Source organism: Anser anser (genome assembly GCF_964211835.1).
Source record: "Anser anser genome assembly, chromosome: 9".
NCBI lineage: Eukaryota > Metazoa > Chordata > Aves > Anseriformes > Anatidae > Anser > Anser anser.
The window spans coordinates 21,189,273-21,205,648 of NC_139729.1; the positions used below are offsets into that span (position 1 = coordinate 21,189,273).

Sequence of the window (16,376 nt, forward strand, 5' to 3'; positions counted from 1 at the left end):
CAGATGAACTATCCCTTCATTCAGTTCAGGTAAGGACTGATTACAATAGTATTCAAATACAGCAACGCAAATTTGCAAGTTTACATACCTTACAGCTAAACCCATTTTCAGTCACCAGAATAAACAGTTGGATTTCCCAATGGATTGGTCACCTGTATCTCTCTCCATTAAAAATCAGAGCATTTAAGCTGCTTCTCTGCAGCCTCTCAGGTATGCAGGAGATTGCCTACAAACTTCTAGTTTCAGAATGATTTTTTTTTTTCATATCAGAGGCTGAGTAGCCAGACATAAATCAGCTTGACTTTGTCAGGTTGTAATCTTTTGGAAAGGCTAAAAGACCTAATAAAAGAAGTAATATCAAACCTCTTGCTTTGACTAGCGATCGTGCTACGACTGCACGTAAAAAATAGCACAAGCATAGCTATTCATCAGGTTACTGTTCTACATCGTGCCATAGCCACTTTAAACTGATGAGATGGGTTGTGTATGCTATCAACCATTCCCAGGGTTTTGCAGAGTTATGTTTACGAAAGGTTAACAGCAGGCACTAATACGAGTATCATGACTCTTTTCAGGCAGTAGGTGAAACCTTGAAGAAAAAGTGGCTCTGTCTCCAAAAAAGTGACCTGACCTTTGCTTTGGTGGGTTTTTTACTCTGCAAGAAATAAAAAGCACTGCATGCTTTCCAATGCATCCTTTCTAGCTGATAAACTATTCTGTTCTAGCACTCAGCACGAAAGGACTATGTGTTATAAAAAAAACAAATAGCATGTTTACAGTACTAGCTAACGATAGCTCCACATCATAAGAGAAATGATGTTCATAGACCTGAAATACGTCATACGAATTATGAACCAACTAAATACATAACTGGCCAAGAACCTTTGATATACTTAGCAATTATAAGCAACTTCCATTGAATATAGTTTAATGAAATTCACAATGACTTCGAGGTTCTTTGGATATCAAAGGCACCACAGTTCCAGCATGCTTACGATTCATGACACTTCTGCTCCAAGAATTTCTTGCAGCATGCAAAGAACTCTCTGTAGGGTAACTGAAGTGTTGCACAAGAAAGCAAATCTAGCATTGACCTGTCAGTTGTTAAAATCTGTTCTAAAATTGCAGTAGTATGTAATGATTTTACATGCAATTGGTGAAATGTTTATGAAACACCATATAGTTCAGTGTACATATATTTTATTGGACATGGAATACAGCGCTAGTGAAAGTAATTCTATTATGATATAATGGGGTAGTGAAGTCTATTAACAGAAGGGGTTTTTACATGTTGGAATATTTTAAGTGTAGTGGAAAATACTGCTTTTATGGAGTCAGATCCTGCCGTCTTTTCACTGCTAAAACTTCCACTGAAATCAACGGGAGCTTTACGAGTACCATAATAAGGACATGGCAAGGGACACTAGCATAACGCAGTGCTGCCGCTATGCTTTGTGTGTACATTCGGACACTGCTGCTTGCAAGAGTCAAAGAGATCAGAACACAGAGTCTGGGTGGATTCAAGAAGATAAATACCCTTCTTAAATAAAGAGCACGGCACAACATCAGTGCATTTTATTTGGCTAAAATATTAAATTAGTTGTTAATTATTTTATGTTTCTCTTGAATACGTAGTGTATTAGGTGAATTTTAAGGAAATTAAGTTTAAGAAGTCCTTGCGTTACGCTCAATAACAAGGACGTTTTGAGGAGAAGCGCAGCAATGCCTATGACAGCAGGATCTGGCTCCGTCCACTGCCAGCAAAGCCAGGCAGCGCGGTTAATTACGCGCACTGCTTTACAAACCGTTCCCAGAGGCGTCAACACCCCGGGCCCCGCGGGTCACTTCCACGCTAGGGCAGCGTGTGCCCCAGCGACCCGCCAGGACCCCGCTTGCCACCTCCCGGCAGTGTTTAAGGGTCCCGGGGGAGGCCGGCCGGAGCCCCCCAGCCCCGCGGTCGCTGACCGGGCCCTTGTTGGTTTCGCTGTTGTAGGGGAAAGGCGCTAGGGCGGCCGATAAGGCTGTTGCCATGGTGATGAAGGAGATGCCGAGGGAGGAGTCCGCGGAGGAGAAGCCCCTCCTCACGGTGACGTCACAGGTGGGCGGAGCGCGGGACGGGGCCGGCGGGGGGGGGCCGGGGGCTGGCACCAGGGCTTGGTCATCAATAGAAGCTCCACAGGGCGTTGGGCGCACGGCCATTAGCTGAGGTACCTCAACCCGGTACAGAACACCAAGCACTGGTGGTGTTCATGCCCCAGATCTCCCCCTTGAACACCGCATCTTGCTCCTTGCAAACCCTGATGTCCATGAAGGAATTGTCGAGGGAAAAGGACGCTCTTCAACGTACCGTTTCTAACTTTATCCCAAGTGACTGACAAACAATTAGAAGCCAACATCAAATGCCGCCCCTTCCTTCCCTGCTCAGTAAGCGCAAATCTTCCATCGGCGTCAACAAGGCTGGGAGCTGCGCCTGAGCTCATTAATTGTTCAATGAACCATTTGTACTGGTTGTCCATCGGTCTACTCAACACCCGTCTGATACAGTTGTGCATTGATAAAGTGCCTGTGTCTGTTAGCGTCACACCTCCCACCACACACAAATACCTACTTCCCTGCTGTGCACCAAAGGGGTGCAGAAGCCAAAAGGAGGCAGAACCAGGTGAACAAGTGAGTATTTTTCATAGCCATCTCCGCATCATGTACCCATGACGTGCAGCTACACCACCATGCTCACTCCTCATTCACATCCTAGCTGTCCGGACGCCATGCTGCTTTGAGCTGCTGCCTCCTTAGCATGTCCGTGTTACCCTCTTGTTCAGGCCGGTTGTTCAGTTACGTGCTGCTGTACCGCCTTTAGCCATCGCCATCAGCATTCATCTCGGCCCTTTACCCAATGAAACAGATGGATGTGACTGCCGCTCGCAGGGCGAATCATGCGAGTTCCAAATGGGCCGCAAACAAACTTCCCAAGCCAGACCAAATTGGGTCATGAGAATAAGGCCTGCTCTTCCCAAAGAGATCACCAACACCAAACCCTGTACGGGCACGTGTGTTATCTTAGGAATTACTTACATGAGGTACCTATGTTGCATTGTCCCTCACAGTACAGTTAAATAAGCAAGAAAGCAAAGCAAAATGCTCGGATCAAGCCAGGAAGCGGAATATTTGCTTTTAGAAAACTACCAAAAAAGTGAAATTCCTATTTACAAAAGTCCTAGAGAACTGATTACATCTGACTGTAGTAGCAGATTCTGCAAGAAGCAGAAGGGGAATCTCAGAGACAGAGAGGAGATGCCAAAGCCTTGTTTTAACCAAGGAGTTAGTGATAATAGAGAGAAGTCCCTGAAACCTAATTTAAGAGAGACCTTTTAACTCTCTTCCTCTGGAATACGTTAAAAACGCATCCAACAGAGACCAAGTCAGATACACGTTCACATTTTATTAGGCTGCTAGCCAACCTTTATTTCGTAAAACATGACACTTGTTGACCTAAACACTCAGTGTGAATTAGAATTTGACAAAGTTTCCAATTCACAATTTATTTTATATCAGATCTCAAGGCAAATCTACAAATAGCATAAACCAAAGTACTGCAGACTCCACTGGGGTTCTGCTGATATGTGGCAACTGGGAATCTGGACCTTCATTCCAGCAGTAACAAGCCTACTACAATAAGCAGAGTGGTGTTCTTGGTAATTGAATAGGCTTTTCAGCATCTATTTTCTGTGATTCTATCTCAATTATTTTCAATGAAAGTCACTTTATTGGTATGAAAAGGCATTCAGTAGTTGCCAAATTTAATACTTCAGGCATCAGAGAGTGAGCTTTCTGTACTAATGGGATTTTGTAGAATATAACTCTATATACTATGTTGCTGCCTCCCTTTATCTTTTAAAGATAAATCAGAAAAGAATGGAACAAATGAAAAAAGGTAATTTTGGTATGAATAAGCCTAGGAAAAGTTAAGGAGTTTGCTGAAGGTTCAAAGATTAACAATACTCAGCTAACTGAATCCGAGATAAATTATTTTATGCAACTCATTTATAATAAATACATGGACAAATTGTGCATAAAGTTGGATTTGAATTCTGATTTTTTTTTCTTTTTATTTAACCTTTTCACAACTTCATTGACAGGAGCAAAGATCTCCCTTATGAATTAATTTCTAATGAGAAATTTAAACCTAACTATCCCCTGGAGTCAAAGTTTAATTGTACAGTCAACTATGAAATTCCCTATCTGCTACAGGTCAGTGAACTTCAAAGGAGCTCATTCAATAACATACTCTGATCCACACTTAAACTTTAAAATATGATGAACTGCTTTATTGAGCAGTAAAAAAGTGCATGCTTATATGCTTTGCCAACCTGATTTTAAACAACCCAATCCCAAAGTATCAGGAGTTATCTGTCCCATGTTCATCATACTTAAGTTAAATTCTTCAACAGAGTACACAAGTTGGAGAGGTAGTGATGGTAGGATCCCTACACAAATAAGGAAATAACACCTACAGGAAGGGATTCATGTCCAGGAGGATCCTGTGGCAAATATACTCTGTATTATACAGTAGACTTGGGAGTCCATGAAAAATTCACCAAAGGAAAAAGAAATGCAAATTATATGTTGAAAGCTACCCCAACTTCTATTCCTAATAGAAAAATAGGGAGGTGCCTGCTTACTACACAGCCATTGCTCAGAGTAAAAATTTGATATTAACTGTTTATGATTTGAAATATTAAAGAACACTTACTTTTAGAACTGGAAAGTAAGTAAAAATGTGAAGTTAGATTAGAAGAAACATGCTGAAGTTCAGCTTATCCCATGAAAAATGCAGGCAATGACACAAATATCCCAAAAAGAAGTGTTTAATGACTACACTCCAATTAACTCTCTCAGCTGTTTAAGGTTCTTATGAAAAAGAAAGAACATTTTAGTTCTTATTAAGAGTAGGAGCAGTGTTTTTTGAAAGTGAACTTAACTTACATGTCACCGGTTGATCCAGGCACACCTATATTTCCTCAAGAGCTTAAGTAAAAATACACGAACATTTCCAGTGCCTAAATTCCACTGTTCTGGGTGGGTTTGGTTTGTTTGTTTTGATTAGATGCTTTATGGGTTTTTTGTTTTGTTTTTCTCCCCCCCTTGAAACTAATATGCGACCTGACAAATTTTATAAAGGAAACAAAATAAAGATAGCTAATACACAACTCGCAATCTGAGTAGATTAAGGCATCTATCAAAAACTCACATTATGAAACTAATAGCATAATAACAGTTTTCCATATAAAAGTTAAGTCCAAACTGTTCAGAATCAACCACATTTATTCGAAACTTCTTAGCATTATACTTGCATTGACTTACAGTCCACTCTGTAAATATTTACTAAGTAACATAGAACAGAACAGCAGAGACTTGAAGTGAAAATAATTAGCTTCTCCTTTATACCAATCTCAAGCAGAAGTAACTTCATTTCAAGTAATTCCTATACATTAGTTTGAAAAAAAATAATAAAAAAAGTCTTGCCAATTTTAGGAATCTTCAGCAATTAACTTCGGACTAAAATAATTCATCATAGATTCCAACCAGCCCTGTGAGAACAGTGGCAATTTCCTCAGTGATTTTAGGACTAAGTCTGCGATTTTATTTTTATATTCCTTTTAAAAGATTAGTGATAGATTCATTAGCCGTATTCCTCAAACATCTCAAATGGGTCTACTGTTATTTATTGTAAAACATTTGAGTAGTTTAGCAGGAGATGCTTAAGTCTGCAAACTTTTTCATCTGTTATTAAAAATAGGTAAATACTATGAGTGTAAAAAAAGACAAAATGCATAACTGCATGCTTAGCAGTACAAATATTAATTAAATCTTTACCTCCAAGTTAAGTATTGCTTAACACTTTGCTTTTAGGGCAGTATGTATAATTTGAGCAGAAATATTCTCATGAGCATAATAAAGAAAGTTGCCTCGATAATATGCTTAAAAGTCATAAATTGGCTGCTTGCCTAAAGTTATACAAGTTTCTCCATCACAAATTAAATACATTTTTCCATGAAATAAGCTTTAATTTGAAATTACCATGGGAATTGATAGTATTTTTTTCCATAAAATAAAGCTGACTATACCATTTCGTGCATTTTAAAAATGTTCTACCATTCCGTAAGCACAGAAAGAGCTGGACAATTTTTGCAAGTAATGTATTATGCTCATTTAACCCTTTTTTATATGAATAGAAATTAGTTTTCAGAAATCTGTTCATTCTTCATATATGAATATTCTAAGTAAAATTATACTATCCTTTTAATACTTACTTTTAATATCTTAATCCTTTTAAACAATTGCAAACTATGTACTACAATTGTTCTACATGCAATTAACTTCTTGTTTGCACAATGAAAATGTTACACTCCATTGCAAGTTTAAAACGTTCTCAAGCACCTTTCAAGTTTCAAGCATTTCAATCTGCAAAATAACATCAAAGCCAACACACATGCCATGCCATATCCCTGTGGAGAAGCCATACAACAGGAAATTATGATTTGGTTCCTATGACTGCCCACAGTAACACATCCAAAAACACAACCTTATTCTAGATATGCTACAGAACTCCACAGAAAGAAAAAAAAAAAGAATGATTTCAAAATAATTACAGCCTATTTGTAAGGATACAGCAAGGTACAGTAAAAGATGAATTTTGTTACATGGGAAGTATACAGATCATTTTCAACGCAGTTGAAGATCTGTAGGAATTGCATAAGCTTTACAAAATTGGCACTCGTGATAAGCCATGGTAATTTTGATATTATTAATTCTCTTCATGCTACTAATATCATGAAGATCTGGTCTTAAAAAAGCAGATGTATATCTTTCATCTCAATTGACATTTGATTATGCACCATACTCATAACAGTGCACAAAGCTGTATATAATCCACTACTGAAAAAATTTTCAAACCTATCTGTGGATTACAGGTGATTGACAAAGCATTTGTACATGCAAGCTCAGTTCAATATTCTGATGGTCTTCTCTTTCAGCTGACAAAAAAACATTAAATAATTTCCTACTATTTTGTAAGCAATCATAATAGTTGCCCCAGAGATGCTGAGAGATTCCAGAAGTAGTACCAGCAATATGAGTGAAACAGGACTCCTTGAATTTGTCATCTATTTAAAATCCTTATTTAGAAGAAAACTGTGGTTCCCAAAGTCAGGCTACTTCTTTAGTTGGAGTTGCCACACAAGAAGTAATTTCAATGAGTAATACAGGAACCAGAGTCTAGCACCATGAGTTACCATTTGCTTTCTGTAGGTACTATCATGACACCTGTGCCTCTCCAGGTCTTCCACTGTATAGATTTCTCCAGGGCTTTCTCAACAGAAAATGGGTTCTGCAGAACAGGAAGGCTACAGGACTTTCCCACCCTGCATTTACTCAGCTTAGGTGTCCAATTTGTTAACCCCTCAATCAAAAAGCAAGTCATTTTAGGAATACAGACTAAATATTTTCATGAACTAACATTACAGAAATCATTTCCTTAAAAGGATATTTTGCAATTTTTAGCGACTGTATTACTTCAAGGACCTCTATGCATTAAGCATTTATTAAGCATAAACAGTTAATTTTGTCTTTGATCACTGTTGTACTGTAGCAGCAATCCAGCAGGGAGAACTGGAGTATTGGGAAAGGCTAAAACATAAGTCATATGGCGAGACCATGAAGACAATGCAGAGCCAGGTGAGGGTAAACAGAATCTTCTAAGACCCAAGAAAGGATTTCAACAAACAGCTTCCTTTAATTAAAAAGTACACAGAGCGCGTGGATGTTAATGCACCAGAAAGACTTGAAGTAACATTTTTATAAGTAGTAAAGGCCAAATTGTCAGTTCCACTCAAAACATGACAAGAGCAACTTCTCTCCTAATGACTCTAATCCAGCAAGGCAGTTAAGCACATGCTTAACCTTGAGTTTTGCAGGACATGCTTAAGTGGCTTGCCGGCGTGAAGCCAAAATGCAGGAGCCAGATACAACCCTGTGTTTGGCTACTGCTCCCTTTTAGTTTTCTTCGCCAGACGAAGAACAATAGAGGGAACATGGTGAACTGCAAGATATTTAGTTCTACGTTGCAGCTAGACACTATAATTTGTGTAGGTCAGCACTGACAAACACAGATAGGATGCTACCATGACACAGCAATAGCTCTCACAAAATCGATGCAACTGCTATGAAGACGCAACATAAACATGTTACCATTTACTGATTGAGACATCAAGCATAAGTTTTAAATAACACCACTTTCCTGTAAATTTAAGCATCCAATATGATGTCTATAGTAATCCTCCCACAGTTTCTCAGCCTTCACACAGGCTGTGGGTCAGTTGTTAGCATTAAGCCTCAGGGAATCGCTGGGCCTGCATGATTTCAGGTAAGATATTGTCACCTCTGATTCACAGGCTGCTGTACACACTTCCTACTATTTAGCAACTGAGTACCAGTTATCACCTGCCAAGTGAAACTCATCTTCAGAGAGGTAGCAACACCAAACTGCTCTTAGAAGGAGGGCGAAATGAGTTTGTTTCTGTTTTAGAGCTTCCCACCATTTGTGTTAGGTGGAAGTCAGTTACACTGTATGCCCTGCGTATTGATTCTCTGTTCCTGTGAAAACCAAATATTTGGCTGGCATGTCAGTTTTGTTGGGACATAAATTCACACTAGAGTGACAGAGAAAAGATTAGTATGACCCTGGCACAAGGATGATGCCAGAAGTCAAGCAGTGATCACACTTACTATACGATAAAAAATAAGTGTGGGGTGGTAGCGATATGATTTTTCCTTGTGAAATACTTACAAATATTCTAGAAAAGTAAGGGAAGAAAAACACAGCTCATACAATTTGAGCTTTTTAGCATGAAACTACTGATTTTATAAGTATTTTTTTTTCCAAGTCTCTCTCTGAGACAATAAAGGAGGTATCTCAATACTTATCCTGTCAAGATCACGATCCACAAACACTACTTCCAGTTATGCTTCAGAGAACAACCACCTCAATTTCTAGATCTGGTTCCCATTTATCAGTTTTTAAAAATATCTTGTTCAAGGAAATGAATCCACAGAAATCACTTGTTTCCTCTTATCCTAGTGAATGTCACCAGAGATCATGATATGCCAAATACATACAGAGAACTTATCTATTAAATTTGATATATGTCATATAAATTAATTAGCAATTGATGTTAGTTCATGTCTTAGGTAATGCCCTCTGGTTGAGTTAAAAACTAAAAGAACAAGTAGTATAGCACTGACAAACTACTATCTAGTTTACCTACTTATCCAGTCTCACCCAAGCAGCAGACAAGTTTCTCTCAGAGCAATGTTCAAAAACGCAATTTCTCCTACAGAAATTCTGAATTAAGAAGGTCCTGTTTTCTCGTATGCTGACCGCTCATTACCATACCCTGAGCTTTTTGAGTCAGATCATTTCACTGATCCAGTTTACAGCCCAACCGCACCATTCCAAGCACAGTGTCTAGGCAGAGGTACAGCAAAAGCCATCAACACCCATGAGTAGGTTTGCTACTGAATGCTACAGGGCCTTATCCAGTAGTAGTCTGGGGCTTCCTAAGTTAATTCCTTGAATAATTCAGTCATCTTCTGATGACATAACTTGTAGAATCCAATCCAACTAGCTTGGGTAGCAAATTACAACTACATTTTTGGTGCCTATATAACCAGTCCTACTAAAGTAAGTTCCATATATAGTCATTGGGAAAGCTAGGTGCCTTTGAGAGCCTCCTGAGGGAGAGCCTAAATTAAGCAGGGAGGATCTCCCTCTGGAGCTGCTTTTCTAGGCATTTATCTCTTCCATTGAGCATGGAGGGAATTTAAGCATTTAATTTTAGAGAACTAGTTCACTATGTGCTCAAAACATAGGTGCTAATTAGCTGTCTCTGCCTGACTCTGGAACCCCACAATTTAGCTCCCAAGTCATTTATCTTAAAGACTAGCAGTATGTTATGCTCTACTAACACAAAAAAAAGGAACTAAACACCATGTATGGTGCACCACAAACACAGTAAAATAGGAATGAAGTAAGAGGATATAAAAACAGCATTCAGGTCTATACCTTACTGACAGCGTCAACATGTTCCACCTCTGACGACCACGATGTAAGCCTGTCGCTCTATGAAGGCAAAGCATTTGAAGCCATGATCAGGGCAGGTTGTACAGGTGAACATCATGAGCTGTAAATGTAACACCAGTTAAGAAGTTGGTCCTCACAGCTGATCCCCTGAGGTGTGTTCCAGCTCCCTCCACCCAACAGCCAAAGTTCCCTTGTGAAAAAATTTCACAGCCCCATTTCATGACACAACCCTGTCAACTGCCTCCCCCCTCCTTTAAAAATATAAAAATAAAAAAATCAGGTTACTGACTAGGTGTTTCATAAATCTCTTTTTACAACAGAATTTGTAGTCTGGGAGCAAAGCAAAACCAAAGCCATGGCAGTTGTTATACCATACGTAATTTCACCTTTTCTCTTGCATAGTAAATCACAATACAACCAACATTAGTGCTGCAACAGGCACCTACATTAAGGCCACAGACCGAAGGACCCCAGGATGAGAATAAAAGTCCCATAAATTTTTTTATGGGATAGCAGAGCTGTCACCACAGTAGCAGCTAGGTGCTCACTGAGCCTCACACAGGTCCCTAGAGCAGACAGGCCTGAGGAGAGGCTCAGGGACAACGTCTCCTCTATGTTTTTTTTAAGAAGCAGCGTACTCCCATGGGGACAAAGGGAGAAAATACAGCATGGGAGGCTTTCGGGGTGACAGTAGGGCATAGGAAGAGTTGGGCAGGCTAACAGTGGAAGCTGGGACCAGACTGGATACTGGCTAAAGGGAAGAGAAGCCCCCTCAAGGGGCCTCTCCGTTTCAGCAGGGCCAGTACCGCTCCTACCACATCGCAATGTCTCTCCTCCAGGCTCAGCACACCTATAACCAACCCCATCTAGAGTTTGACTTTTTTTAGCCTTAAACCAGCCACTCCAGTTCTGTCCATCAGGCTGACACCTACCCCTCGCACCTGAGGAGGGCCCAGAGCGGGAACTACCATGAGCCACTGCTTCTACCCTCCTTTTCTCACAGAAGCTCTGAGAGCAGAATGGAGAGCATTAGCCAAGCCAGAGGGGGAATGGAAAATTCATCAGTAAAGGCAGCTGTGGATAATAAATTACACTGATGAGTAAATGCAGAGAGCTGGGGCAGGGGTGGGTGACAGGGCACAGAAAATGGAGGTCAGGTGGTTCCCCTCAGTGCTCTGGGCTGTTGGCCTGCCTGGCAGCTGCTGAGGTAAAACATGGCAGCTGTGGCCTCTGGCATGGCACCACTGCCTCCTGGCCAGGCCTCTGTGCCTCATCTCAGACCCGCACTAAATAATCCTCATTTTGAATACATTTAAGGAATGGGGCTGATATCAGGCATCAAATAATGCTTCTGACACTCCCAGTATCTTTCCCAAAGCACCAAAATTCACAGATATCTGGTATGAGAAAGTCCAACAGCAGTACTGAGGGGGAGAAAAAGCAGCCTTCTCTGTTGTGTTGCTCAGTGGCAGGCGTCAGTCACGTAAAATTCGTTTGAATTTATGAGAAGCATTTTATACTATGGTTGAGACTCTTCATATCTATTAGTAGTAGGAAATATCACCCTTCACAAATTTTAGATATGTTTCAGTTAAGGGAGTGTTTTTTTCTTTAATTAAAATAGATTCTGTAAAGAAAAATTAAGTTCTTAGAGACATTATGAGAATTTACGGTACTCACTGGCTAAATTAGTACTCAGAAATCAATAATTTTACAGTCTGAGTTTATACAGCTTGGCGTGTGTACAAATATCGCACACATAAATATTATGCAGCGGCACACTGCCAGCAGCCTGGCTCTCGCTCCCAGCGCCTCTTCCTCCAGCGCTGCATGATGCCGGTCGGCTTTCTTAATTTCGCTTTGCTTCTCTTGTCTGCAACATAGAGATAATACTTCTCAGCTCCATGGTGGTGCCAGGCTTGATTCATGAATGTTTTAAAGCATTCTGTGATATTCACCCTGAAAGGTGCTTGAGAACCATAAATTATTACTTTAATATAGATAATAGTTTTCATCTCATGAATGTTTTATAACACTACTCCAAATTCATGCCTGATATAACTCTAATAACTTGAGTAGAGTTAAAAGAGGGATAAATTTGGTACAATATATGAGACAGCAAAATGAAATTCAAAGTGTGAGACCAAGGATTTACCAAATGGCATTGCATACACGGTAATGTCAGAAACTGCCCCTCTGACTACTTACCTACTGCAAAAATTCCGCTCACAGCACTGTTTAACCTCTTAAGGTTTGATTCATCATGAAATACCCGCTTCACATCAAAAACGTTTTTCCAGTATGTTCTATCGCTGTGTAGTTTGTATATATTGAGAATTAGTAGACTTGATCATGTACTTGTTTTCATTTTTCAACCCAGATATTTCATTTCAAAGCACACTTTTTCACAGGAACAATTCTTTTTAAAAAGGCACTCCTACAGCTTTCAGTTTTTAGCCACAGGAGCATAGGACACTACTGGGAAGAATCCTCTGGGCCATCACTCACTTCTCAAAAGCAGTCACATCATAAACAGCCATGAAGAAAGCTTTTCAAATGCCACTTTAAAAAGCTAGGCTTTTTGTCCCCCAACCCTAAAAATTATACTGTTTGTTCAATTCACTGCTGTGATAGTTAAGATTCTTTTAATTTCCAGACCAAATCTACTCATGGCCAGTTGAGATCTCTTCAGTCTTGTGCCAACTTTTTTCTATTGTTGAAATAGTTTTCCACTTCCAATGTCATCCGGCCCATCTCTCTTTATATATACAAGAATAATAATTATATTCCTACTCAATCTTCATTTTGTTAGCCTAAGCAAGTCAACTTCTTTTAGAGTCCCTGTAAAATGTGTTCTTTATTCCTCTGATCATCTGGGTGGCCTATCTCTGATGAATATAGTGTATATGTTCACACAGTGACAGAATCAGAGAATAACTTATTTGTTTTCTAATTAAATAAAAATGCTGCAAGTGCATCGCAAAGGCACAGCTTAGTAAGAATTAAATCTTGGTGTTCACTGGTAAAACTGATTATGAAGAAGTGGATATCTGCCTAACTCTCAGTTTGATGGTAGAAATCAATACACTTCTGGTACCAAACTAAGAAGTCCTGTGGCTGGGCTGGTCATCATTATATAAACAACATAATAAAGAAATGACTGGTGATGTGATAACCACCTTTGAAAAGTTAAAAAAAAAAAAAAAAAGACATCTCCTACTTCATACTTAGTTGAACCTTGGAGAAATTCAGATTTTTAACTTTTTTGTTCTAGCCCTTCCTTCCTTTCCTTCCTTCCTTCCTTCCTTCCTTCCTTCCTTCCTTCCTTCCTTCCTTCCTTCCTTCCTTCCTTCCTTCCTTCCTTCCTAATAGGAACATTACAGAAAATTTCCATGGAACGTAATGCAAAACTTAAACAGCGTCTAAATTCTACATGATAGTGTACCCTTCTGATATGCTCATATAGATACAGAAACAGAGTATTTCCTATGAAGTTTTTACATTTACACTTATTACTATGGAACCTCGTCTTTATTCCCTCCAAATAATGTAAGACTTTTCTTCATGCTGTTAGCACATCATAAAATAAATCATTGAAGATCCAGCTGATCCATAGACTTTTACAATCTTTCTGCTGGATGTTATGTTCACCAGAATATGCAAATTACTGCAGAAGTGCAGCCACTGTTACTGATGCTAGTTCCTAGAAGAAAAGGTATTTGAACAATTTTTGCTGATATGTGGAGTTGATCATAGAGAAACTTTTAAAATATTGGAAGTAGTTTGGACAAGGATTAAATAGCTATACACCCTTATTTTTTTCACCAATAGATACGATCACCAAATCACAGACAGAAAAATACATATATAGTGTAGAGATATAGTAGGTCCTTTTAATTCTTAAATATCAGTATTAGGCAAAAGTATACGCCTAGAGATAATGTGGGCAATGTGGAGCCACCTTTAATCAAAATCAAAGGTGTGCAGTTGGTATAAATGCAATTTCCAATCAGGTGTTGAGATTTACCAAATTAAGCAAGTAACATCTGTGTGATGAATGAGACAGCAATATGAGCAATCAGTTCAGATAGTTATAAAAACAGATGATTTATTCCCCTTGTAAGGTGTATCTGCAGTCTAGGTTTAGCACATGCAGAATTAGTTTGAGGCAATGTCATTGCCAGATTTCTAAAGTAAGTGCCCCCAGTTTGCACATTCTGCTACACACAGTTGGGCAAGCAATCTTCCACGTTAATTGTATAAATTGCTATTTCAGATAGCAATGATGTTACAGGCCAGATTCTGGGCAAATGAATATTACAGTCAGTCAGCTTTAGGTACCAGCTTAAATATTTGACCCATCAAAATTATGGGCTCCAGTATTTCCTTGAGACATTGGAATACCAAGTGACAAACAACAGTGAACCTAAGCTGTTGTATTGTAGGAGCTGTAGAGGCTGCAGTAGCTAAATGCCAGTAATCAATAAACATCAAATTAGGATAAGGGAATACCTTTTCTTGCCAGTTTTAGACCATGTTAGCATCCTCAATTTAAAAGTTCAAATATACACAGAGAACATTTCAAAATTACAACAGTGGAAAAAGAGCAAAAACAGGACAGAAAGAGGGAGCTGAGAGAGGATAATGGTGAAGCTGAAAGTGTCCCAGATGAAAGTAACTAAAGAAAAACGTGTTCATATTGTTAAAGTAAATGCAGGCCACACCGTCAGACGTCCATCCAGCTCAACTTAGGTCTTGATCCTGCCATCAGAGGATTGTAGAGAGGAGACTTTTATTTATGAGACTGTTTTATTACTCTTTAAGTTTTTTAATACCCAATACATGAAAATCCTCTAATATACAGATTTCTTTTAGGTCGCATTCCTGCAATCACAATAAAAAGGGAAAACTGCTTAAAATACAAATTGTATTATGAGTCTTCACACAGTCAAAACTCATGCAGGAAGTTCATAAATTCACCAGAGTCCATCCACTGTCATTCATATGTCCTTGTATTGCAGAGAGGTGTTTTCCATCTCAGCAGGTTCTTGTTTAATGGGCTAATGCATATTTTCTAGATGGAATGGTGTTGTAGGAATTCTGTGGGGAGGCATGTTACTGGTGAAAACAAGACCACTTCCAAATATTAAAAAAGTCCTGCTTAGTCTCCTGGTGACAGGGAAGGCCAACTTCACCCATTGATTTAAAGGGAGTTACATCAGACCTTGAACACTTTAGCCCTAAGAGCAATATATTGCAATAATTGCTATGAAAAAAAAAATCACCTTGCTGCTTTATTTTTGTGCAATTTGTAAAACTGGAATATAATTTTGCCCTAAGAGAATAACTAAGTTGATTTGGTTTGTTTTATTTTTTTTTACAATTTTAAGCCCAGAACTATTTGTACATCTCCTAATTGCAATCTCTGACTCTCTAGCAATCAAAAATAAAGCACATGATATTATAAAAAAAAAAATGTTTTATTTGTTCAAATTGTGTACCCCAACAACACTCCGTGATCCTGAGATTTTTTGTTGTCAGCTGGTGAATGAGCAGCAAGAAAGCAGACCACTTCTGAGCCCCTCCATTGATGACTTTCTCTGTGAAGCTAAACCAGAAGCTGTTGCAAGGCCTGTAACATCAAATACTGCAGGTAACCAAAATTCTGTACTATCTCTCATGAGAGAGAAATAATTTTAGTTTTATTTTAATTGTGTTATATTTTGTCAAGTAATTTCTTTTAGTCTCTTATAAAAAATACTATTTGCACAAAATTATAAACTGATATTGTAATTGTTTGATCTATTACTAGAAAAAAGAAATGCTTATTACATTTCAGGGCAAATCTGATGTGATCCAAATCACATTTATTCTAGCAGATCTCTGACCTTGAATTAAAGGGAACTTCAACAGGAAGTACGTAGCAGATCAACAAATTCTCAATCTTTGTTTTTGTAAAAATATAACTTACGGATAAGCCACATTTACTCTTGTTTTAACCAAACCCATTCTTTAGAAAGATGTGGATGTCTGAGAAAAAGGGAAGAGATATCAAAACAGTTTATCCAGACTTGAGTTCAGAAACTTCAGTACTGAAAAGATCCAAGAAATTTCTTGCCTGATTTGTTTTGTGGTGAGATAGTAAAGCAGATAATTAAGAAGAAATCCTGAAAGCCTTCTGAATTAAGTGTGTTGTCCTTTGGATGTGTTTGTAGAAATTGGCATTCTCCTATTCAGT

The 16,376-nt window shown here is 38.8% G+C and overlaps 1 protein-coding gene and 1 long non-coding RNA gene across 3 annotated transcripts in view; one reads left to right on the top strand and one right to left on the bottom strand.

The window, feature by feature from the left end:
- Positions 1-16,376, top strand: part of PEX5L (peroxisomal biogenesis factor 5 like) — a 114,340-nt gene that overhangs the window by 62,262 nt on the left and 35,702 nt on the right. Inside the window, exons 2-3 of the mRNA XM_083848437.1 lie at positions 1,994-2,098; positions 15,680-15,791. Of these exons, the coding sequence (XP_083704563.1) occupies positions 1,994-2,098; positions 15,680-15,791 (217 nt within the window). The remainder of the gene's footprint in view (positions 1-1,993; positions 2,099-15,679; positions 15,792-16,376) is intronic.
- Positions 2,215-11,983, bottom strand: LOC310904152. 2 transcript variants are annotated; one of them, XR_014588075.1, is made up of 3 exons: positions 11,071-11,983; positions 10,121-10,238; positions 2,215-2,884 (listed from the first exon to the last, which is right to left on the bottom strand). It is a non-coding gene; the product is annotated as an uncharacterized lncRNA (long non-coding RNA). The 2 variants fall into 2 exon arrangements; XR_014588076.1 differs by lacking the exon at positions 11,071-11,983 and adding an exon at positions 10,954-11,002.